This window comes from Juglans regia, chromosome 15, assembly GCF_001411555.2.
Source record: "Juglans regia cultivar Chandler chromosome 15, Walnut 2.0, whole genome shotgun sequence".
NCBI lineage: Eukaryota > Viridiplantae > Streptophyta > Magnoliopsida > Fagales > Juglandaceae > Juglans > Juglans regia.
Window position 1 is genome coordinate 2,394,355 of NC_049915.1, and position 23,720 is coordinate 2,418,074.

General features: G+C 38.7%; 2 protein-coding genes across 5 annotated transcripts in view; both read right to left on the reverse strand.

Annotated features, from left to right (window-relative positions):
- Positions 1 to 1,244: 1,244 nt before the first annotated feature.
- Positions 1,245 to 3,002, reverse strand: LOC109012129 (NAD(P)H-quinone oxidoreductase subunit M, chloroplastic). Its single transcript, XM_018993632.2, has 2 exons — positions 2,449 to 3,002; positions 1,245 to 1,664 (listed from the first exon to the last, which is right to left on the reverse strand). Exons 1-2 carry the CDS (start codon positions 2,890 to 2,892, stop codon positions 1,482 to 1,484), a joined length of 627 nt encoding a protein of 208 aa, XP_018849177.2. The 5' UTR covers positions 2,893 to 3,002; the 3' UTR covers positions 1,245 to 1,481.
- Positions 3,003 to 3,506: 504 nt separating this feature from the next.
- Positions 3,507 to 23,720, reverse strand: part of LOC109012128 (histone-lysine N-methyltransferase ASHH2-like) — a 28,112-nt gene continuing 7,898 nt past the window's right edge. Inside the window, exons 9-20 of one of the 4 annotated variants that reach the window (XR_001999410.2) lie at positions 16,648 to 16,725; positions 15,560 to 15,616; positions 13,198 to 14,014; positions 13,052 to 13,107; positions 12,465 to 12,544; positions 12,272 to 12,354; positions 12,072 to 12,151; positions 11,050 to 11,129; positions 5,912 to 5,957; positions 4,606 to 5,740; positions 4,277 to 4,378; positions 3,508 to 3,830 (exon numbers count right to left, since the gene is read on the reverse strand). Coding sequence is in view for 2 of the 4 variants with exons in the window: in XM_018993630.2 (XP_018849175.2) it covers positions 4,487 to 5,740; positions 5,912 to 5,957; positions 11,050 to 11,129; positions 12,072 to 12,151; positions 12,272 to 12,354; positions 12,465 to 12,544; positions 13,052 to 13,107; positions 13,198 to 14,014; positions 15,560 to 15,616; positions 16,648 to 16,725 (2,631 nt within the window). In the remaining 2 variants the exon portion in view is untranslated. Of the gene's footprint in view, positions 3,831 to 4,168; positions 5,741 to 5,911; positions 5,958 to 11,049; positions 11,130 to 12,071; positions 12,152 to 12,271; positions 12,355 to 12,464; positions 12,545 to 13,051; positions 13,108 to 13,197; positions 14,015 to 15,559; positions 15,617 to 16,647; positions 16,726 to 23,720 lie in introns of those variants that run through there. The other 3 variants (XR_001999409.2, XM_018993631.2, XM_018993630.2) reach the window with 3 other exon arrangements.

Sequence of the window (23,720 nt, forward strand, 5' to 3'; positions counted from 1 at the left end):
ATCTTGAGGGGCCATATTTGGTTATAAAAAAATATTTGAAAATTTATTTGAGATTAGATTTTAGAAAATGAGAGAAAATCTTGTATAAAAATATTTTTTTAATAAATATTGTATTGAAGTTTATGAAAGTGAATAGATAATGTTGAAAAGTTTTTTGAGTATGATTTTTTAAATTATTTTTTGTTTTGGAGTTTATAAAGTTATATTAATTTTTGCGTTTAGATAATAATTGGGTAGTAATTATATGAAAATTTGAAATAGAAAATTTTCGTGAATCTTACTTGTGTTTGAAAATAAAGTTATCAGAAAAGTTGAGAAACATTAAAAAAAAATTAAACGTCTCCACGATTCTTTATATTCATGCACCAAGACGAACAAAAGACCTTTCAAACTGAGTTGAAAGAAATTCTTCTAAACTCATTAAAGGTTCTTTAACATTAAAAAACCATTCTCTGTTAATCTAACATCGCTAATCTTATTTTTTAAAAATATTTCTCTAGTCTGTTAAAAAACTAATGATAATTTCATAATTTTTGAAGAATCTCCTCCAAGTTTAAAAGAGAACTTCATTCGACTAAATGTGATTTCATCTTTATAGCTTCTGTCTTTTGCCGCACACACACATATCATATGCGAGTTCTTCTATTTGCAAGTCGGTGTGTATAACATATCATCCATATTATTTAAATAAAAATATTTGATTTGTAAGGTTCCAATTTTATAAAATCTCTTCCAAATTAAATCATGACAAGTAAGCACTTTGTTAAATGTGTTATCTGCACCGACTTATAAATAGAATATATATATATTATTCTGAATGTAAACAAGTTTTTACTTTTATGCTCTGCTTTCAAAAGACCATTAGAAGGGTGGTGATTCTGAAGGTGCAATCAGTTGGTGGAATTCATTGTTTCTGTTTATACAGACTTGCTCCATGTAAAATGCCTACCCCTTAGTAGTGACTGTTCAACCAAGGTTGGAGGGATTGAGCATATTCATAGCCACGTTTTTGCATATTCTCGCTATGAATCATTGCTCTTTTAGTTTTGTGGAAAGGATTTTGCAGACACAAAGACTGTCTTTTTGGATGTTGTATATGGTTAGTTTCTTTCCTCTCCTATCGCTTTTGATGAGTTCTGTCAAATATGGCAGATTATATCCAGCTTTGAAATGTCCCCTCAGACATTTAAAAAGTGCAACCCTGAAGATTCGTTTAATATGTTATCTTGCAAGATAATGACTTATTGACTGCATTAGGTATTTTTATATCGAGAAAAAGACACAATACAACAGGATAACATTTTATACAAAATAAATATTCTTCCTTGCAGGAAATTTTGCTTTTTACATTGACATTATCCTGGCTTTGTTGTATATTTCAAAACAGAAGTAGTGAGAAATGCTAGTTTTTCTAATACATTGTCAGACCCAACAAGATACTGGCTTTAAGTTGTCTTCCTTGCCCTTTTTCTGCAATCTAATCATTGTGCATCTTGAGGTTGGCCATTGTTGTCATTAAATAGAATCCTTGGCTTCCCCATGCTGAAGTTGAGGACCTTTGCGTTCATGTTGTATTTGATTTCCCCGTCATAGAGCAGCTTTCTTATGTAATGCTCTATGTCTGAACCAATCAGACGAAGTGTGTATTCTGTCAGAGGGGCACCCTGAATACACAAGAAATGTTGAAATCAACAAGACAAAACAGGCTTACACAAACATTAAGTGGAACAGCCCTTGTCCAAAATTGAAATCATACCAAAAAGATAGCAGTAGGTTAGAGCGAGTGGCATAGATGTTGGGATCTGAAGACTAAAACTTGTGAAGGTCGACTATGTTTAGATGTGATTATATCATTTTTGACATTTACCAGTCCCAACTTTGATAGGTGGTGGCAGTGCTTAAATGTGTAATCTGGTGCCATGCCAGAATATAGCAACTTGGTGCAAATGGGTATTAAACCAATACTTACCCGAAAAGTTTAAACTAATAAGAAGAGTTAAGTTTAATTATTCAAGTTATGTTCTAATGTTCTTACTCATGTGTGGGCCAAACTCCCCTTAATACGTGAGTCCAAAACCACCAATTATTCCAAAAGTTTAAGTTGATGAGAGTGGGTGATGCATGTTTGTTGTCTGTCATAGAGCGAGTCTCTGATTTTTCCTATCCCCATGAAAACAACTGGGATTTTTATGCCAGCATTCCACAGTGGAGAAAGCACCAGGAACTTTTCTGAACAACAATATTAGGCCTCATCAATCCTTATAAGAATTCTCTATGAAACGTTTTAAACTGCCCTGCTACCAAATTAGAATTCGAATGCAGGCACAGGCATATAAGTCTGGCTAAGTAATGATCACCACTAGCAGCAACTCCCAACTAGAAGGCAATAGGCATGATAACAACAAAGGAATTGATGGCAGCTCAGATGTGTGTGAGAAAAATTATTACCTCATAGTGATCCACAAGCTCCTGGAAGTACGCAAAGACCTTACTGCAAGTCTCAGGAGTCCACACAAACTCATCTGAGGGATCAAGAAGCATTGTAAGTTTGTCCATCTGGGTTTGATCAAACTCCCAGGTTTCAGGATCAATATATGCTGCAAAAATCCTAACGTGCCGGGTGACACTGCTCAGCCACTGTCCTCCATATTCTCTACTCATATTCTTGCTCTTTACATTCACTTGTGGTTCCACTGGTCTTGGTTGTTTTCCTGGTATCTTCACTTTCTCTTGTTCTTGTTCTTCTACCTTCACTTCTTGTGGTTCTTTTACTTCAGCTTGCTGCTGAGCTGAAATGGAGAATGCCTTCCTTTTTCTTGGTTCCCCTTTCCCTCCAACCAAACCCAACATAGAGAACTTTGTGCAGGCCATGTAAGAAGAAATTGCTGCCATGATCGATTGTTGTAATCAAAGGTTCTGGTGTACAAGTTTCTGAAACTTTTTTTTTTTTTTCCTTCTTCGTGGTTTTCCTGGTTGCTGTTTCAAGTACCAACATTTTGAGAAATTGTCACTGCGCCAGTAGGTTTAGATCCATATACTTTGTGGATAAGATATCTTGTTTTTATTGGGGTGGGAGTGAGTTTGTGGTTAAGCTACAAAGGAACAAGGAACCATCAAATGGACTGCTGTTTGTCTCGATAATCTCCACCGTTGATTTCCGTACAACGCAGATAGATATGAATTTGACGGCTTTTTGCATGCTAACTTTGCTTATAGCAATCCCTTGAATCTGAGGCCTATGAGCATCACCTAATAGAGAGCAGCTGTGCGTTCTAACCATGAATGATTATCTCCATCAATGACCTTGCAATCTGATGGCATTTGCCTTGTCCTCTCTCATCAAGGATGTCCGAAAATCGATTTTCCATTCTCATCATTAAGTGCATTGCATTTTAAGGGTATGCAATTCGGCTCTATATATTTATTTTTTTTACATATAAGTAAACGATTATATTGATATGAATCGACATAGCCCAAGTACACAAGATGGTATACAAAAGGTCACAACTATATTTTCACATATAGTAATGGGAATTTATCTCTCAAGCTCTTCGTTTTTTAGCCCTTTTCATGTTAGGCTCGATGCTTTGAGTTGAGCTCTAAACAAAAGTATTAAAGGTGTGAGCTAAATTAGTCTTGGCTATATCATACACATGGCAATGACATAAATTATGGATGAATCCAATTTCTCATTACAATAATAACAAATGAACATTGAAATGGGGCGTCATAATTTATAACGCTCAATTCCATCTGGTATTAAAATTCTTGTGAAGCTTTTGTAAACATATAGAATGAAAGCAGAAGCCCCAGCAGCATACAAAATTGTTCTGCGTTAGTAGAAAACAGTCGATAAACTAGTCAGTCAACTAATCAAACTATAATACTTTTTTGTAAAATGTTCTTTCTTCATCTTGGATTTTATCATCTCTAATCAATCACACAATATCATTTGACGTATTTTAAGTGGCATTCCACTTAAATTAAATTATTGATATAAGAAACCACTTAAAGTGCATCGTATCAACTGGTGTAACTAGAGATGACAAATTCACAATGAAGAATAATAGCATTGCGCACAATTAAATCAATTCTATTTTCAGTCTTGTGCACCATCATGCAGAAAAAAAGAAATAGTAAAGAAAAAGCAAGGAAAGAATAACATGAATGAAGACGCCAAAGAATCGATCATGTTGTATCTTATTTCACTGATCTTGAAAATGCACAAGCCGTTCATGTTTCTATGAGAAAATGATACATCAACAAGAATGACTACCTCCTTGAGGCGTGGACTTGATAGTTCAATATTCAGTACTGGAATGGGAGTAGCTCTTTTGCCTGGGTATTGTTATACAACTTGACTAAGAGGACTGGAATTCTGAAATTGAATAAAATTTTCATTAGATATAAACATGGAAACAAAAGAATTGAGACTGGAAAGTATAGAAGAATAAATCCAGTAGCTTTTCCAAGTTTCTCCTATAAATCAATTGTGATTTTGGTGCTGGGAATGCCGATAAAAATTATTGCCAGCTTTTTCTACTCTACAGCTTAATTCCTCTGATAAATATGAACTTGTAGCCTCATTTTCTACTTTTCCTATACCTATGCTGCAGGAAACACCTCTTGAGTTGTCTCCCATGTGTCCCCACGCATTCCTTTTCCAAGGCCATGGGGGGCGCACTTTTGTAGCATTCCATTTCTCCTGCCTGAAATACCTCCTTCCCAAGTCATACGAGGATTCCCTTGCTCGCTTATATGGCTGGTTGCTATTTGCACATGGACCGTCCAAGTATTTGGGGGTTTCATCCATGTGACAAGGGGCACGGCAATGGCTATCCCTTCGTCCTTCTGCAGGTTGATTAATTGTCATAGGATTGGGAGCATGAGAAGGTGGACAGTTTTTGCTATCCCGGGGATATGGAGGCAATGGAGGAAAAGGATGGAAAGGCATGCCGGGAGCAATAAACCAACCATTTATGCTTTCTGCCTGGGGTGTGCCAAAATGCTGTATGATTGACAATGGCACTCCATATGAGACAGGCAAACGAGAAATGAATTTCCCTTGTGGCTGTCCAATAATTGCATCTAAAGGACACTTCATATCGCAAACATTATGTTGAGGGAGATCTGTCGCAACTGAAGAAGCATGAGATAAACCCAGAGCTTGGGGAGATGAAAACCCGGGGGGAATATCCTCAGGGATGTTCTGCCTTTCATCGTCAGCACTAATAGCTCCATCTTGCTGAGAGTGATTGTGAACAGGGCCAGCACAATTACCTCTCTTTCTGCTTACCATGTCTATAGGATCCTGTGCCTCTTCAACACCCCTTTGCAATGGCCAAGATTCAATTTTATGTAGCGATGTACAGTCTATCTTCTGTTCCTTGTGCTGAGATCTTGTATCTTGGTTAGTCTCTGCTGGCTGATCCCATCGGCTTTTACGTTTACGAGTTTTAGTCTCACTAGTCAGGCAACTACCTATACAAGGAGCAGAGCAACCCTCGGGGATACCAGTATCATACGAGGCCACTGAAACCATTGATTGCTTGACACAATCAATTGCTTCCGTAGGTCTTGCATGCTCTTGATCACGCCAATAGTTATGTGATAATGAAAATCTATCGCAGTTTGAACCCCTGCGAATCTCCATCCTGCCATCATCTCTGTCCACATAGCTAAGCTTTCTAACAGGTCTGGGAATCCACCTATCTCGGAAGTTCCGCGCAATTTGATGAACCTGCATATTCATACCACACAGTTAATACGGCTTTAATTACAAATGCAGAAATTAGTAAATGAGTTTCTAAGCAACCTCAACCATCAATAAGAGATAGAGAAACCGCACAATTAAGGCATCTTAGATGAATTCATATAGAACAGCTATGCAGGAATTAGTTTCCCAATGTACCTGTTTGTCATCATGCTCTGTCAGTGACAATATTGACTCCCTAAAGCTGCATGGAAACACACGTCTCAGGGATATATAATAAAGCAGCATGCCTATCATCATAATTCCATGAATTAAATAGGAAAAGAAATCATTGGTTTGAGTTTGCATTGAAAAAATATAATAAGCAATTACAAAAGTTAGGTTGCCCCGGGACCAAGACAAAAAAGAAAGCTAACAGAGTTGAAAAAAACGTCCTTCCACATAGGCACAACAAAAGCACATGATTATAGAAATATTTGATTAAACATGCAACATTCAAATCTTCTTACCAGCCACTTCGATTACACTTGAGCATCAGAATGATATAAACTATGAACAAAAAAATCATGTTTCAGGAAAATCGAAACAAGCAATAACAATCTCAAGAGCAGTTTGATGCCATCACAGCCTCACAAAAAGGTATTATATCCTGCATTCACTAAAGACCATGTAAATCTTAACCATGTTCTTTTCTTTATGATAAGTAAAAGTAAAATTTTATTGACACACAACAAAAGGTGTTGCCCGAGTACACAGGAAGTATGCACAATTAAACACCTAATTACAATCTAGGAACTAAAAAATGATACGAGGTCATTCTTTTCTTTTGTGGGGAGAGAGTAAACGGGTACAGGTATGTTTGACATAATGAAGTTCATTCAGAATTCACCAGGATGGCAATTGTCCTACCTAAATGATTTGGTTTGAAAATGCATCAGATGCATTGCTTTCATTTAATAAATTTTATTTTTGGCAATCGTCTCAACATGCTTTTATGCATGCTTAAGTCGAACAGTAGCAGTATTTCTTAGGTCATCACCATTGTGAAAAACACCAATAAGCCTAAATATTGAAATATTTCCAAAAATCTTTTATTGGAGCAAATTACACTTAAACCCCTTAAACTTTCACACTTTTTTTATAAGTAACTTTATTGAAGAGAATGTAATAGGCATTGCCCAGGTACACATGGAGTATACAAAAGAAAAAACCTAATTACATCCAAGAAACTTTCCACACTTTTCGCAATATGAACTCCAAGACACCCCAAATTGAAACAAAGATGCAATGTTCACACCCTCGGAAAGGTCTAACTGTTAAGATTGGCAAATAATAGGTAATATTACAGTCTTAATGTTATGATCTTAACAGAGGAGGCGACAAGGAATCTATCCAATCTCGACCAATCCCGGCTATTTGACCAAGTGAACTCACCCCAACAAGGGAGAGATCCATGAGGTCCAAGTCAAAAATGAACTCAGAGAACTCCTCCATAGCCACAGAATTACAGTAGTTCCCCGATCTCTCGCTGGGAAAGTGAGTAACATTAAAATCCTCACCCATACACCATGGCACTTCCCATAAAGAATATAAGCCCACCAACTCCTCCCATAACCTTCTCCTATCACTAACCACGTTTGGCCCATAAGTGCCTATAAAAGCCCACTCCCACCTGTCGACAACATTTTTAAAAAAACTAGCGACCGAGTAGTCTCCAACACACTCCTCTACCACCTCTATTACTCTTTTATCCCACATTAACAGCACACCACCTGAGGCTACCAAGAAGGCCAAGTAAGACCAGCCCACATACGGACACCCCCATAAACTACGAACAATTCTTTTATTTTTCTATAAGTAAAAATATTATATACTACAAACAATTCTTCTATCAATAACCTCCATCTTTATATCCTGAAAACACACCACATCAAACTTCCACATCCGCAATAACGATTTTATACGAAGGCATTTATTGCGATCATTAAGCCTCCGTACATTCCAAGAAAGGATCTTAGGCTTCATGGAAATAAAGAGTAACCCTCCATTTCGATCTATCCCTTCTACCACTCCCTTCCTTTGTGTCATAATTAATAGAGCAGGTGAGTCTTTTAATTTCCCTATCTCGCTTTGTGGCTAACTTCAATCGACCATCTTAAAGAAGGGCCCTAAACTGTTCTTCAAAGCATACACAAGAAACCCCAACGCAAGCTTGTAACTCCTCCACCTTCTTAAACACCCACTCCGATGACACCTCACTAGGTTAGGACTGTGGGGGAGTGTGCATAGAGGGGTTGGTTCAACACCCCCCTCGGGACAGAGTACTCAATGTCACGAATGGCCAAATGTAAATTTGAGTCTGAATCTAGATCTAGCGTGAATACCATCTCAAAACTGTCGCTAGACATCACTGCAGTGTCGATCGAATCCTGGGGACCAATTCTATCAAATACCCTAGTCTTTTCTGGTGGGATGAAGTCCTCCCGTGTGTTCATAGTATTTCCACCCATCACCAACACCTCTTCCATGGGTGAAATGTATTTCGGAAGCCCTGTTGTCAGGATTGTGGCCACCGGCGGTTCAAAAGTCAGTGTTGTGGCAGTCGACACTCCGGCCACCTCGCACGAACTTTTCGATGCAAGCGCCAACATCTCAAGCACACAAGGATCACGACACGTGCTAGAAGCTACTCCTCGATGCCTCCTTTTGACGAAGAGGGAGATATATAAGGTCATTATTGGTATGGCCAATGACAAAGCGCCGGGTCTAGATGGCTTTTCGATGGAATTCTTTCAAACACGTTGGGACATTGTGAAAGGGGATAGATATTATGCAGGTTTTCCATGAATTTCACTCTTTTAAAAAGTTTGAAAAATGCCTCAATGTGACGTTCATTGCTCTCATTCTAAAGAAACATGGGGCTACAATACTTGAGGATTTCCGTCCTATAAGTCTGGTTAGTGGGGTATATAAGATCATCTCAAAGGTCCTTGCTAGTCGACTAAGCCCGGTGTTGAAACAAATTATTTCCAAGCCTCAAAATGCATTTATTCGTGAGAGACAAATCCTTGACTCGGTTCTTATTGCAAATGAGTGAGTGTTTGGATCACAGACTGTGGGAAGGAATTTCAAGCATCCTTTGCAAGCTTGACATGGAAAAAACATATGATCATGTGAATTGGGAATTTCTTTTATACTTACTCGGGAGGCGTGGTTTTGGTGATAGGTAGATCTCATGGATTCGACATTGTGTTTCCACCGCCGTTTCTCGGTTCTAGTTAACGGCACCCCTACTGATTTTTTTGACAGTTCATGTGGTTTGAGGCAAGGAGATCCTTTATCCTCTCTTCTGTTTGTTATAGTTATGGAGGCACTTGAACAAATGGTGAAGCTCGTTGTTGGAGGAGGTTTCCTTTCCAGATTCCAACTAGGTAATGGCACTAGTGGCTCTATTATAATCTCACATCTCTTATTTCCTGAAGATACTTTACTCTTTTGTGAAGTATAGCCAGATCCAAACTCTACAAGCACCGTTATTATGCTTTGAAGTAGTGTGGGGCTTAAGGTGAATCTTGGTAAGTCCGAGATGGTTGTGGTGGCGTGGTGCCCAATATCAATAGCTTAGCGAGCCTTTTGGATTTTAAGGTGTCTTCGTTGCCTATGAAATATTTGAGCTTTTGGGAGGAACGTTTAAGGCTAGAGCTATTTGGGATGGGGTAGTGGAAAAGGTAGAGAAAAGGCTAGCGGGTTGGAAACAGGGGTATTTATTGAAAGGGGGTCGACTCACTTTAATAAAGAGCACCTTAACTAATCTCTCCACCTATTTTGTATCTTTGTTTCCTATGCCTACAGGGGTGGCGAGTAGGATTGAGAAACTCTTTCGGGTGTTTTTATGGGGAGGCCTAGGGGAGAAAAAGAAATTCCATCTTGTTAAATGGTGTATAGTATGTTCCCCAATTTTGAATGGGGGTTTGGGAGAGTACAACTTGAGAACCTTCAATAAAGCTTTATTGGGAAAATGGTTATGGAGATACCACTTGGAGGGGGAGTCGTTGTGGAAGGAAATTATTGACTCTAGACACAGAAGTGCTTGGGAGGGTTGGTGCTCCAATGAAGTGAAAGATGGGGGATGGCCATGTTTTGAAAAACATATCCGATTTGTGATCGCAGAGGGTACTAGAATCAGGTTTTGGCGGGATGTGAGGTGCGGACATTGCGCTCTTGATACGACCTTTCCAGCTCTATCGGATTGATGCTAACAGGGATGCTTCAGTGGCGGATGTGCAGGTATTTTCCCATGGCTCTCACCAATGGAATATCCTTTTTAATAAAGACCTTCATGATTAGGAATCACCCACCGTTTCGGATTTTTTCAGATTGATATAATCCATAGGACACCTTACGGCACAGGGGGATAGATTGCAGTGGAGGTCCAATGACAACAAGAAATGTACAGTCAAGGCATACTATAAAATATTGACATCACAAGCTAACGTTCACTTCCCTTGGAAGAATATTTGGAGGTCTCGTGTGCCTTCTAAAGTAGCTTTCTTCGTATGGACTGCTGCCCTTGGGAAGATTTTGATCACAAACAACTTGAAGAAGAGAGGGTGCATTGTGATGGATCGGTGTTATATGTGTAAAAAGAATGGAGAATTAGTGTATCACCTCTTATTGCATTGTGAGGTGACAAGGGTGTTGTGGGATGAGATCTTTAGAAGAGTTGATGTTGCTTGTGAGTAATGCCATCGAGGGTGGTGGATCTATTGGGCTGTTGGAAAAAGATTCAAGGTTGTTCTCAAGTGGCGGCAGTGTCGAAGATGATCCCATTGTGCATCATGTGGTGTATTTGGTCGGAAAGAAATGAGCATTGTTTTGAAGATAAGGAGCGCACAATGGCGGAGCTTCAGAATTTTTTTTTACACACTTTAATGCTTTGGTTTTCAGCTATTGTACTAAATGGGAACAATGCTTATGACTTCTTGTCTTTAATCTACCATTCATAGAATGTATCTATGTGTTTTTTTATATACCTCATGTGTACACGGGCTATGCCTATTCATTCGTATCAATAGAACTTATCTATTACTTATAAAAAAAACAGAGGAGGCGACTAAATCCTCTCCCCCATACCTTTTTTCGTTCTTTTTTTTATTATTATTGTATAACTTCCAGACTCCTTTCAAAAATGTTGTGCACACAAATGCACAAGAAATGAGGAGAAAACTTCTAGTTTCATGAATTTTGACCAAAGTAGACATGATAATCCAGGAACTGCAATTCCAAAACATAATAATAGGAAGATTCAATTTAAAAATCAGATAGTATCTTCTAACCTCTCCTTTCCAGGACACGGAGGACCTCCATTAATATGTTCTGCTGTTAGTATCTCCCTCACTGCTAAATACTCTAAGACCTGCACAAAAGGAACATCAGTTGGCAGTCTCAAAGAGAATAGGAAAAAAAAAAGGCAAGAGAGCCTTCCACAATGAGCCAGTAGGGTGGTAGCTTTGTCTCGTAATCTCCCTGTGACCAGCCTAGAGCTGAGCTTCATTGATACATAAAGGGTGGTGATTTGATTACAGAAAGGCTACCCACAATATCCACATAAAGCTACACATAGGGAGGTTAGGATTCTGATATATGTCGAGGTTGTGGCAAAGCTGTGGAAGAATCAGATAGTTGAAAGACCATCCGGAGGAAATCTGCAAAATGCGATGTTCTAGAGGCTCTGGTTTTAAGCTTAAAAGACCATAGGCTTTTTTAGGAGTGGACCTCTAAAAATCTTAAAACACCTAGGTCAGGCCTAACTTGAACGGGCTTAATCAAGCTCCATTAAATCCATTTCATTCATAGGCCAGCATTATCCCACAAGTGAGTTTCTTTCAGCCCATTTGTGAAAGATGCATTGAGGGCAAACAGGCTGGGCTCCATGTTATTAAAGGTAAAGGCACGTCGGATTTTTGTAAGGAACCAACCTGAACCTACTTTCGGTGGCAGGTCAAAACACGTCAGGGATTCAGGGTGGTCAACTTTAACATTTGTAAGAGGGATGAAGAAACCATGGATCATCTCTTACTCCATTGTGAGATCGCTAGTACTTAGTGACAAGATGTTTTTGGTCCTTTGGGCTAGAATGGGTAATGCCCAAACGGATGGACCTCAAGCTATACTGCACGAAGCACATTTCCACGAGTAATGTGCAATTTTCAAAGTAGACACTGATTCCTCTATTCCTACCATTAGCTATTGCCATACAAGTATTTGCCAACCAAAAGATTGTGTTACTCTACTTCTGCAGTTTTATGATCAAAGAAAACTAAATCCACTGAGATATCAGGGTTCCCAATGCAAGCACCTTGAGAAGCTTCCGGAGGATAGGTATCTTTTTGAAGTCCCTCCTGTACTGCTTCATTATGTTGTGCAGCATCTGCAACCCTGAGAGAAAAAGCAACATTAATCCTTTAAAAGAAAAAAAGGGCACCGCTGGAATAAATTTACTTCCCCCAACAACACAAACAAATCTTACAGTATGTGACCAAGCTAAGGATACATTACCGTTTTTGTTAATTATATCAATCAATACTGCTCGCGATTTTGTTTTCAGAAGAGCATCAAGGATCATTGAAAGATCTCGATTACTACAACCAGAAAAGAACTGAGCACTTAGAAGTGATCAAATATAAAACAACAAAATAAATGAGAACTTAATACACTAAATAAAAAGAAAAATCCAAAATCTAAAACTTACCTCTGAATTGCTTCGCCATTGCCACTGTCGCCTGATGCTGCAGTGAGAAACAGAAGCTTCAAATAGCCTTTAGGGGCATCCTGCAAGAAAAGAACATGCTTACAACATGGAGTATCTACAATTTCACATGCGTATAAGAGGTACAAAATGCAAAAAGATGTGTGTATCAGTTGTAAATGCTTCAGAAAAAAGGAATAAGACAAGCTTTAGCAGAGATAATAACAAGATAATATTGAAGAAATTAAATTATGAGATCCTCCGAGTAACAGGTCATTGAAACACGTTTTACCATCAAAATAAACAGCCTTGAGGTGCCATCATGATTTCTCAATAGTTTAGGCACATGATGCTAAGGCAAAAAAGATGATCATAGGAATCTAAGGAAAGAAACAGGTAAGACAAGCATTCACCAAAAACCACAAAGTATTCATATGCTAATTTTCAAATGATTGAACCAGATAAAAGAAAGATCATAAAGATCATATGGCACAAAAAACACTCGTGTATGCAAACATCAACCTTCCAACTGCCTAAATCAAAACTATCAAATTCAAATAATCCAATTGAATATCATTTAAACTGCTCACCTTTCGTTTACTAATCCCTCCCTCAGTATCCAGCAACTCATTAAGTTTCTCTTCCACTGCATGCGTTAAAGAGCATTGGCCATTAATATAGTATCCTTTGATAAAAACTCTAGTAGTCAAGACAAGCTGAATAAAAAACTCCAAACCTGCTTCAGAACGGCTGTTAGGAGAACTTGCCAAAGATCTTTTGGGTTTAGAAAGCAGTGATTGAGATTTGTTGGCTGTCACCTTAACTTTGCTGGTATTTAGAGGATTACAACTCGCCTTTCCTTTTTTAACAGAACTAGATGAGCGAGAAACTCTCATCTGAGACTGTGATTTGGATGAAACCCTCTTGTCTTCAACTGTGTCAGACTTGGAATTCATGCTAGCATTAGTGACATCAGATAACGATTTGCTATGAGCTAAAGTTAGAGAAACTGTCTCTAATCTATTAGCATTGGATGATGTTTTATTCGTATTCTCTTCTTCTATGGAAGTCTCTTGCCGAACAGCAGGCAGTGATTTGCTTGTTACATCATCTGTTTGATGGGAAATTTCTACTTCCAAAGATGGTAACCTGCTCTTTGAGTCCTCCATTTCCAACAGGCTATGTAAATAGGAAGCAGCAGATTGATTTATAGGGTCCTCTTTTCCTATGGTACTCTCCAAGTGCCTACCACCAGTTGTGCACTTCTCTATTCCATGTCTGGATTTTAATGTACTCTTTGCAGTTTGAATTTTAGCACAACTGAAGGGCCTGGCCGTAGGCATCATATCATCCACGCTATCTCCACGTCCACCATCTTTAAGAAGCATCACAGGTTCTGGGAATTCCTCATCTGAATCACCTTGAACAATTACTTCAGAATTAAGCAGATCACCGCCTATATAACCCCGACATTGAGGTGCACCGCAATAACACTTTTTGGCAGCAGCCCCAAAAACCCTGACATAGTTGTAGTCAAATGTCACCTCTTCACCCTGACAAAACAACTCAAGCTTAACATAGGATGATAGTTATAAATGCAAACAACAAAGAGAAAATGATTAGGAAGCAACAAAGTCTCCAAAGTGTGAATTATGAGTACAGCATGTGTCACCGAGAAACATAAACTCTCCTAGTGTCTCTGTTTGTCTACTGCATGACATTGTCAACTATTCTCTTGAAAGGCAAAGATGTCCTTGTATACAGTTTTCTGTCGTTTCTTAACCAAAATATGCTTACAAAAATATCCTAGCACCAAACTGATATCATATACTCCTAAACTCCTTGACCGGTTATGGGTTAGGTTTTAAAAAAGGTGGCTTGATGACTTTTATGATACTAAACTTTTCAAGAAACAGATTCTTCACTACTTTTACCTATGTAACGCCAATCAATCACCAATCCAAAATTTGTCACGAAAATTATCAAGGATGTGTTCTGATCATACAGGTACTTTTTTTTACGACATGGAACCACACCAAGGCAGGGCCTTGCAGGTCCATCCCTGGGGAGAACTACGAATGCATGAACTCACTTGCCAAAACCATGAATCAGGCAATATAGAAGAACTCCTATTGGGGAATCAAACTTGATGTTTGAGTCTATAGCATTCCAAGCCTGTCCTTTAACCACTAGGCTGCACCCCAATAGGTCATAAAGGTAAATATCAAACTGCCAAGGGAACTTATTCTTGAACCAAAGAGCTATTTCTGGATCTAGAGGTGGTTTTCTTAGTCTTAAAATTCTCAAGTTTTTTTGTTTTGGATAAGTTTTATTAATGATATGACCTCTGTAATTGGGCTATGCTCATGGTTATTATCACTAAAATTCACATTTATGCAAAACGTTTTATCAATGATCAATAAAAGAGAGGAGGAGGGCATAATTGAAGTACATGGGGACAATACAACACAAACACCAAGTGCAAAGGAAAGAGAGAAATTCCCGAAAAATAAAGCTAGGTAGACATAGATTGGCGGTCATCCTAAGGAATATTACACTGAAAATAAAGCCTTAAAGTCTTCAATGTTCCTTGTAGTGTCTTCAATGTCATAGCCCTCCATGACAGCAATGCTTTTCCGTGGAATAATATACAATCATTCAGAAAAGTGGCTTCTCAAGTAACAATGAATTAAACCAAGGGGCAAATAAATAGAACTTCATTTAAAAAACAAAAAAAAAAAAAAAATTGTGGTGCTTTCAAATATCTTCTTTATACACGGTTCTTATTTCATTCATCAACACTGCTCATTGGTCTAGGCTCCCTTGCTTTAAGCATTTGTGGAAGCACAAGGCAGCTAGTTTTCTTCCATAATGACACTTTCCAAAAGAGGCACGGTTGTCTGACAGACTTCCCAAATCTTATATAATTTTGTACTTATCAAAAAAAACTTTCCAAAAGAGTTCCTGATGATGCATAGTTGCAATTTATGGAATTAAGTTATGGCTATAAAGAAATGACAGCATAAAAATGCATGCTGATGGAGACTCAAACAAAAAAAGCTAGGCATGAAAATAACTAATGCAAGGTGCAAGCATACCTTCTTAATATCCCTTAATGCAAATAGTCCGATACAGATTTCTCCATTCACCATCCACTGCTCAGAAAACAATTAATAAATAAATATTTCATCAGAGAAGCAAAAAATCGGTTATTAATTATAATGTGAGTTTTCTGGGGACTAAGGCCTCATTTAGGGAATGAGATGATAAATCTATGAATAGTAGTGAAATGATTTGTGAATAGTAATGAAATTGTTTGAATTAAGATGTTTTATTGGGTTTTGAGAAATGAGAGAGAGAAAGTTGAATAAAAATATTATAAAGTTAAAATATTGTTAGAATGTATTTGTTAATATTATTTTTGTTTTGGAATTTGAAAAGATTAAATTGTATTTTGTGTTTTGTTTGAAAGTTTGGGAAAGTTGTAATGATTAGATGAAAAAGTTGAAAATTTGAAATTAAAAAGTGTTTGTGTTTGTATTTGAGTGATGTTTGGGAAGAAAATGAGATGAAATGAAATGAGTTGAGAGATGAAATGAAATGAGATGGGTTCCCAAGCGAGGCCTAAAGCTCAAGCAACAGACACTGACAAAATGAGGCTAAGAGGTGCATTTCAACACATTGGCTTTTGCCAATGTTCTTACGTATCATAAAAAATATAGAAATCATTTGTGAAAAGCTTGCAAATGGTAACTTTCAGCTAACTCCCTTAGTCTTTCATGATAAGGAAAATTATTGCAGTGGCTATTTCAATCAAGAGTAATGATACACACAACCCTTTTTACAACCTTTTTACAATCATGTTTTAAAATGAGTATTTATGTAAAGTGATGTTGCTTTTAAGTTATTCTACACAAATGCCCCTCATTTAAAACATGGTTGTATAAAGGATTGTGTCTATCATTTTCCTTCAATAAAAGTTCTTGCTTACCTATTAAAAAAAGGAAATTATTAATTTTTTATAAGAAAGACAGTTTTATTAGTATGAATCAAATAGGCAAATGCCCATGTACACAAGAAGTATACAAAAAAAAAAAAAAAAAGGGAAAATTATTGCAGTAACATATGGCAAACGGAACAGGAGAAAAGTTTCTTCACCAATAAGTCAAGAATACAACACATTCACCTTTTCTGTACGGCAATTAGGATCACAACTATGGTTAATGAAACGGCCCAAATTTCCTTTTGCACATGCATCTATTACCTGCAAAAATGGAAACCGTGAATCACTGAAAATCAAGCGAGAGAAAGGAGCATAGGAAGCATATTAATCCACAAAGTGATTTGGAATAAATTAAGAATAGTTTATGCTAAAATATTTTTTTTTGACTATTACATGTAATAAAGCCCATGGTGGAGATTCGACTACAAGAGAACTTGCTATCATTCTCATGAAGTGGATTGTTAACAAATATGTATTTTACAGCCGAAAGATCGTGTAAAAATATCAAACCATGGTCTTGCCATTGAAATATAACAGCAACCAAAAATATGATATTTATCTTTAAAAGGCCTAAACAACTGTCCACATGGATAAAGCTAGATTACTCTTCCACAACTATGTCTTTATGTTTTTTTTATAAGTAAAATTTTATTGATAGGAAAACCCATAGCCCAAGTGCAAAGGGAGTATACATCAAATATGCCTAATTACCACTAAGCACTAGTGAGAGATGCAAGCAAATCATATTTTTTATTGGCACGGGGTGGTCCGGGAACAGCTCCCTGACTAATCTTGGGGGTGCACAGTCCCTCAGCAAGGAGTTTTTTCCAGCTCAGCCACAACAGCCCCTTTTCCTTGCCTTGTCTTCATCCGAGAGAGCCCTGTCAGACTCCTTTTCATCAAAATTCTGCAGCAAAAGAATTTTCCGCCGGTCATTAATGTTCCCAAAGACTTCCTTGTTCCATTTTTTCAGATCACTTTTCAAGGCTTTAAGTTTCCCAGCCAACACAAAATTAGGAGTGCCCGAAAAGTGGTAAGAGGAGCACCACAAGCTAACTTTATCCATGAACCCGTCTACTTTCAGCCACACGTTCTCGAATTTAAACTATCTCCGCTCCTCATGAAGGCCCCCACAATCCAGTAAGAGGGGAAAATGATCAGAGCATAGTCTAGGGAGACATTTTTGCCATAAGTTAGGAAAGTGGCCCTCCCATGAAGTGAGACGATGAATCTGTCCACCATTAGACCAGGTATAGTCTCCTCCCGCCAAAGGTTGATCAACCAAATCCAGCTCAAAACTTAGGGTTGAAAAATCAGCCATTGCTGGCCAGATAATAGAGTCCCCTGACCTTTCACTCAGGAACCGAGTGATGTTAAAATCCCCTCCAATACACAAAGGGCCATCCCACCAACAGCACAAGCCTGCAATCTCATCCCATAAAAGCCTTCTAGCTGTTGACATTAGGTCCATATACTCCAGCAAAACCCCATCTAAAACCATCATCCATGTTCGTGAAAGAACAAGCCACCAAAAAGTTCCTCGACAGACTCCAATGTCAAATTGACTACTCTCTTATCCCACATCACTACGATACCTCCTAAGGCTCCCTTAGACGGTAGAGAGACCCAACCCATGTAAGAGGAACCCCACAAACTTTTGATTATATTCCTATCAACAATCTTCAACTAAGTCTCCTGCAAACTGATTATATCAACCTTCCATTCCCAAATTAAGTTATTCACCCATAGGCACTTGTTTGGGTCGTTCAGCCCCCGACCATTCCATGACAGAATCTTAGACTTCATAAGGCACCAAGATGTGCCCTATCATTATGCCTCCCCCTGCTGGCACTTCCTTCCCTTGAGTCATAATTGATGGAACAAGCAAGCCTCTTGAGCTCCCTTGCTTTCTTAGCCGCCAATCTAGTTAGGAGGGTTTGTCCTGCTTCAATGGCAATGAGGAGAGCTTTAAACTAATCCTTAAAACCTTCACGGGAAATCCCTACGCATTGTCAAATTTCATCTACCTTACGAAGAATCCAGTCTGAGTGTAGCCCAGACCATAAAGGCACTAGAGGCAGAGAACAGAGGGGACTGGGCTCATCCCCAATATCCTCCATTTCATTGAGAGAAGCACTGACCCCAGACTCCTTACATACCAACTGCAATTCCATCCCATCCACTGACCCATCTTTCGAAAGTTCATCATCAGTTGATAAAGCCCCCTCCTCTTCTTCCAGAGTGCATAAGACCCTGGAAGGGACCTCGTCTACAACTGACAATGACCCCAAGGCTGTAGCGGCAACATAAAAGGGTGTCTGAGTTAACCTCGTTGAGATCAACACCTCGTCACTGCTATTCATCTCTGCCGAGGCGGGAGACTCCTCCTTGTTGAAAAGTGGCAAGTCGTTGGCTATCACAGTCCCTTTCTGTGCAACCAATGGGCTGTCGGTGGCTTGAAGACGAGTGGAAGCTTCAGTCCGAGCCGATCCATCTGAAGTCGTCGTTTTGTCGTGGCTTTGCTCCCCTATCAAGACTAGAAACCGTGTCGTTTTCAAAACTAGCCTAGAGACTGTTTGCACTCAATCGGATTTGAACCTTGGACCTTGGAGGGAGAATACCACCAAGACTATGGCCTTTACCACTTGAGCCAACCCTTAGGGGTTTACAAGCAAATCATGAAAATTGTCCTCATTAGAGCATTCTCATTGGCTTGGCCAAATTCATCTTCAAAATTTAGCCATTATCACATTTTTTTTACATTTGCCTATTCTATTTAAACTCAACCCCCACATTGGATTATCCATTCACTCTCTATATAATAATAAAATATTATTAATTTAATAATTTTTTTATTTAATTTATTTTTATCACATTTTGTATATCTACCAATTAAATGTTAATAATAATTATATTCTAATTAAATTAAATTTAAAAAAAATCATATTTTCAAAAGTCATTTAATGCTAATAATAAAAAATATTTGATTAAACTCATTTAAATTTCTATTTAAATTTCTTAATTACAAACTAAATAGTATTTTTGCTTAGAGTGAGAAACTAATATTTTAATGTTTGTTTGGAGTGAGAAATTAGTATTTTAATGTTTGGTGAATCAATTGTGGTTCTCCATATTTGGCCAACCACTATAGCAAAAGTCTAAATTATTTTAGATTTGCCCAATTCAATGTGGGATGTTTTTTACATCAATTATGCAAATTTTACCCAACCACCTCATTTGGCCAAGTCAATGAGGATGCTCTTACAAGTAATGGTCAATGCCCAATAGAGTAAAGTATTATTAAAAAAAAAAAAAATCTCTTCAGCTCATCCAAAGAACATTTCCTGTCTTCAACTTGAACTATCTCAACCAATCACCCATACAAAATGTTCTGGGAAGCATATGCCAATCCAACACACAAATTTCACCATCCTCTCCAATCTTAAACCCAAATGGAGTTTTCCCACAAGACCAACCCATTTTTTTTATATGGTTAATAAGAAAATTTTATTATCATGAATAGGCAAAACCCAAGTACACAGGACGTATACAAAGAAAATACATACTTCACACTAGAAATGAAAAGAGAGTAAAGCAAATCCTAGAAATTATCATCATTCAACACAAGAGCCTTAGCCCACAAACACAAAGTACTAAAGAAGGAATCCCTAAGTTCTCCCATTGAACGTTCTCTGTCTTCGAAGCATCTCTCATTCACTTCCACCGACCTCGCCCTCTTGGTAATAAAAGCGATGAAAGAGACATTAAGGCTCTTCTCAAATTTCATAAAACAGTAAAATTCGATAAAAACCTTCATTAGATCCTCCTTGATAATGTCCCAACAGGCCTGAAAAAAGGCCATTGGAAAGCCTGGACCCGGTGCTTTATCTTTGTCCATACCTTTTAACACGCCAAGCACCTCTCCTTCGTCGAAAGGCCTCTCCAACCGAGCCGCGCTTGTGTAATCAATAGAATCAAAAACTAAACCGTCTACCTATGGTCTCCAAAGGTACTGCTATGTCAGAAGCGTATCATAAAAGTGAACAATATGATCCTTAATAGCATCTCTACCCAATAAAATCATGCCCTCCACATGAAGGACCTCTATGGCGTTGTTTCTTCGAAGAGAGTTTGCAACTCTATAAAAAAACTTTGTTCTCCTGTCCCCTTCCTTCAACCAAAGGGCACGTGATTTTTGCCTCCACAAGATCTCCTCCATAAGAATGATTTTTTTCCAGCTCAGCAACTACAATCATTTTCCTTGCCCTATCATCAGCCGATAGAGCCCTTTCCGCCTCTTTTCCATCAAATTGCTGCAGCTCTAAAAAGAGTTTGTCCCGCTGGTCATTGATTTTTTTTTTTTTAAATTTTATTTTATAAGAACTGGTCATTGATGTTCCCAAAGACTTCCAGATTCCACTTTTCTTTAGATTATTCTTCAAAGCTTTAAGCTTCCCAACTAAAACAAAACTAAGAGTGCTCGTGAGCTGATAAGAGAACCACCACGAGCTGACTTTCTCTACGAACACATCCACCTTCAACCACATGTTCTCAAACTTGAAGTATCTCCGTCCCTCATGAAGGCCCCCGCAATCTAGCAAAAGGGGGAAATGATCGGAACAAAGCCGAGGAAGCCATTTTTGGCATAAATTCGGGAAATGGGCCTCCCAAGAAGGAGAAACAATGAACCTATCCAACCTCAACCAGGCCCTTCCGTTTGACCAAGTGAAGTCTCCCCCTGCTAAAGGGAGATCCACCAAGTCTAACTCAAATAAAAGAGCTGAAAAATCAGACATGGCTGAACCCGAGCTAGAATCCCCGACCGCTCACTCGGAAACCGGGTGACGTTGAAATCACCCCCAATACATCCCACCAACTGCACAAGCCAGCAATCTCGTCCCAGAGGAGTTTTCTACTAATGTCGTCATTGGGCCCATAAGCACCAACAAACCCTCAACCAAAACCATCATCCACATTCAAGAAAGAACATGCTACTGAAAATTCACCGACGCAGTCCTCCACAAAGTTAATTGCTCTTTTGTCCCATATAACTAGGATACCCCCTGAAGCACCCTTGGAAGCGATGGTGGTCCATCCTACATAAGGGTAATTCCACAAACTTCTGATAATGAGCCTGTCAATAAACTTTAGTTTCATTTCCTGCAAACAAATAACATCTGCCTTCCATTTCCGTAATAAATTCTTCATTTTAAGGCATTTGTTCAAGTCATTCAACCCCCGCACATTCCATGAGAAAATCTTGGGCTTCATGGATCACCAAGATTCACCCTATCCTTGTGTCGCCCCCTGTTTGCGCTACCCTCCAGTGCATCATAGTTCATGGAGCAGGCAAGTCTATTAAGCTCCCTATCCTTCTTAACTGCAGATCTGGCAAGTAAAGGCTGACCTGCTGTTATGGCGATGATTAGAGCTTGCATCTGGTCGTCATAACCCTCACAGGACATCCCCATACAATGGCGCATATCATGGACCTTTTGGAGGATCCAATCTATTTGTGGATTAGCCCTTGAAGCTGTTGGTGGCAACGAACAAAGGGTTGTAGGCACATCCCCGAGTTCAGCCGGGTCAATTAAATGAGCGTCAGCCCCTAGCTCCTTGCATACTAGTTGTAAATCTGACCCAAAAGATGATGATACATCATCCGAGATCCCTCCATCTAAAGAAGCCACTGCTATGCACAGGACCGTGGATATAGTCTCTGAGAGACCTAACAAAGGCTGAGGGGCTTCGGGGGCTTCCCCTGTAGCTGGCCTAGATGATGACGGCTCCCCCAAGTTGCTAAACCTGCCATCCGAGGCCGGGAGCTCCTCCAAAATAAGAGGTGATTCGGGGGCTTCCCCCATAGTTGGCCCAAAAGAGGACGGCTCCCCCACGCTGCAAAACCTACCATTTATGAGAAGCCCCCAAGGGAAGACCAAGATATCTCATAGGCAACGAAGATACCTTGCACCCCATAATATTGGTCAGATCTGAAATATTCGAAATGGAACCCAAAGGATCAATTTCAGATTTGGATAAGTTGACTCTAAGTCCCGAAACAGATTCAAAACATAACAAAAGTGCTCTCAAAGCATGAAGATGTTCTAGATTAGGCTCACTAAAAATCAAAGTATCATCAACAAAGAGAAGATGAGAGACTTTTACACTACCCCGAGACTCATCTCCCACCACAAAACCCGACAAAAAACTTCTTTTTTTTTTTAATGTCGGGGAACCTCTCCAAGGTAGCCCTTCAAACCCACCCGACAAAAAACTTCCTTCCACAGCCACTTCAATCATTCTACTCAAGGCATCCACGAGAACTGTTGAAGAACCTAACCGGAGAGCCATTCACCAAAATGGAAAATCTCGATATCGAAATGCAATGCTTGATCCACAAAAGCCATTTCTCTCCAAAACCATATCTCCCAAGTAAGTGCAAGAGAAGCTCCCAGCTAACATGGTCATAAGTCTTTTCCATGTCCAATTAACTAAAATTCCAGATTCACCCAACTTGATTCTACTCTCCAAACATTCCTTAGCAATTAAAACCGAATCAAGAATTTGTCTCCCCCTCACAAATGCATTTTGAGACTTCAAAATGATCTTCTCCATCACCACACTCATACGATTAGCTAGCACCTTAAAAATAATCTTGTATACCCCGTTTACCAAACTAATGGTTACTATAACCACCTTGATAGAATCAAAAAATAAAATGCAAATACAAATACAAAACATAACATTCAGCTGAGAGATCCAAAAATATCATCCATTGCTACCAATGGCCTAAAATCTTAGCACCCAGTTGATTTCCTGACACTTTCTCAAAATTAGTAAAGTTTACAGCACCATGCTTAGCTTATCTCACTTACACCCATTAACCTTTGAATTTTTAAATAAAAAATAAAGGATGATCCAAGGGTGATAAAAATGGCACATTAAATATAGTGGGATGGGAATGCCGTATATAGCATTACTTGTGAGAAAATACACCTTGCACACACAAACGATCACTCATTTTGCAATGTGGTACCCAAACTACAGCTTTTGCCGCGTTGCAGCTGCAAACTATCAAAAGGTTGCGATGTTCATCCTTAAGATCCCCAAGAATGCGCCATGCAAACTACGTTCCATCCATCTTAACAGTCAAAAATTGGATGGAGAGTACTATTTAAAAGTTAAGACTTTTTTTTGAACTACATCATAAGTGATAGCCTAGGTGCCACATTGCAGAATGAGTGACAGTTTGAGAG

What these genes read in the sequence shown, in the direction of transcription:
- LOC109012129 (XM_018993632.2), bottom strand. Translation starts at nt 2,892, where the DNA reads ATGGCAGCAATTTCTTCTTACATGGCCTGCACAAAGTTCTCTATGTTG. An exon ending in AGCTTGTGGATCACTATGAG is followed by an intron (nt 1,665 to 2,448) that starts GTAATAATTTTT and finishes TTGTGTATTCAG; the next exon opens with GGTGCCCCTCTGACAGAATA.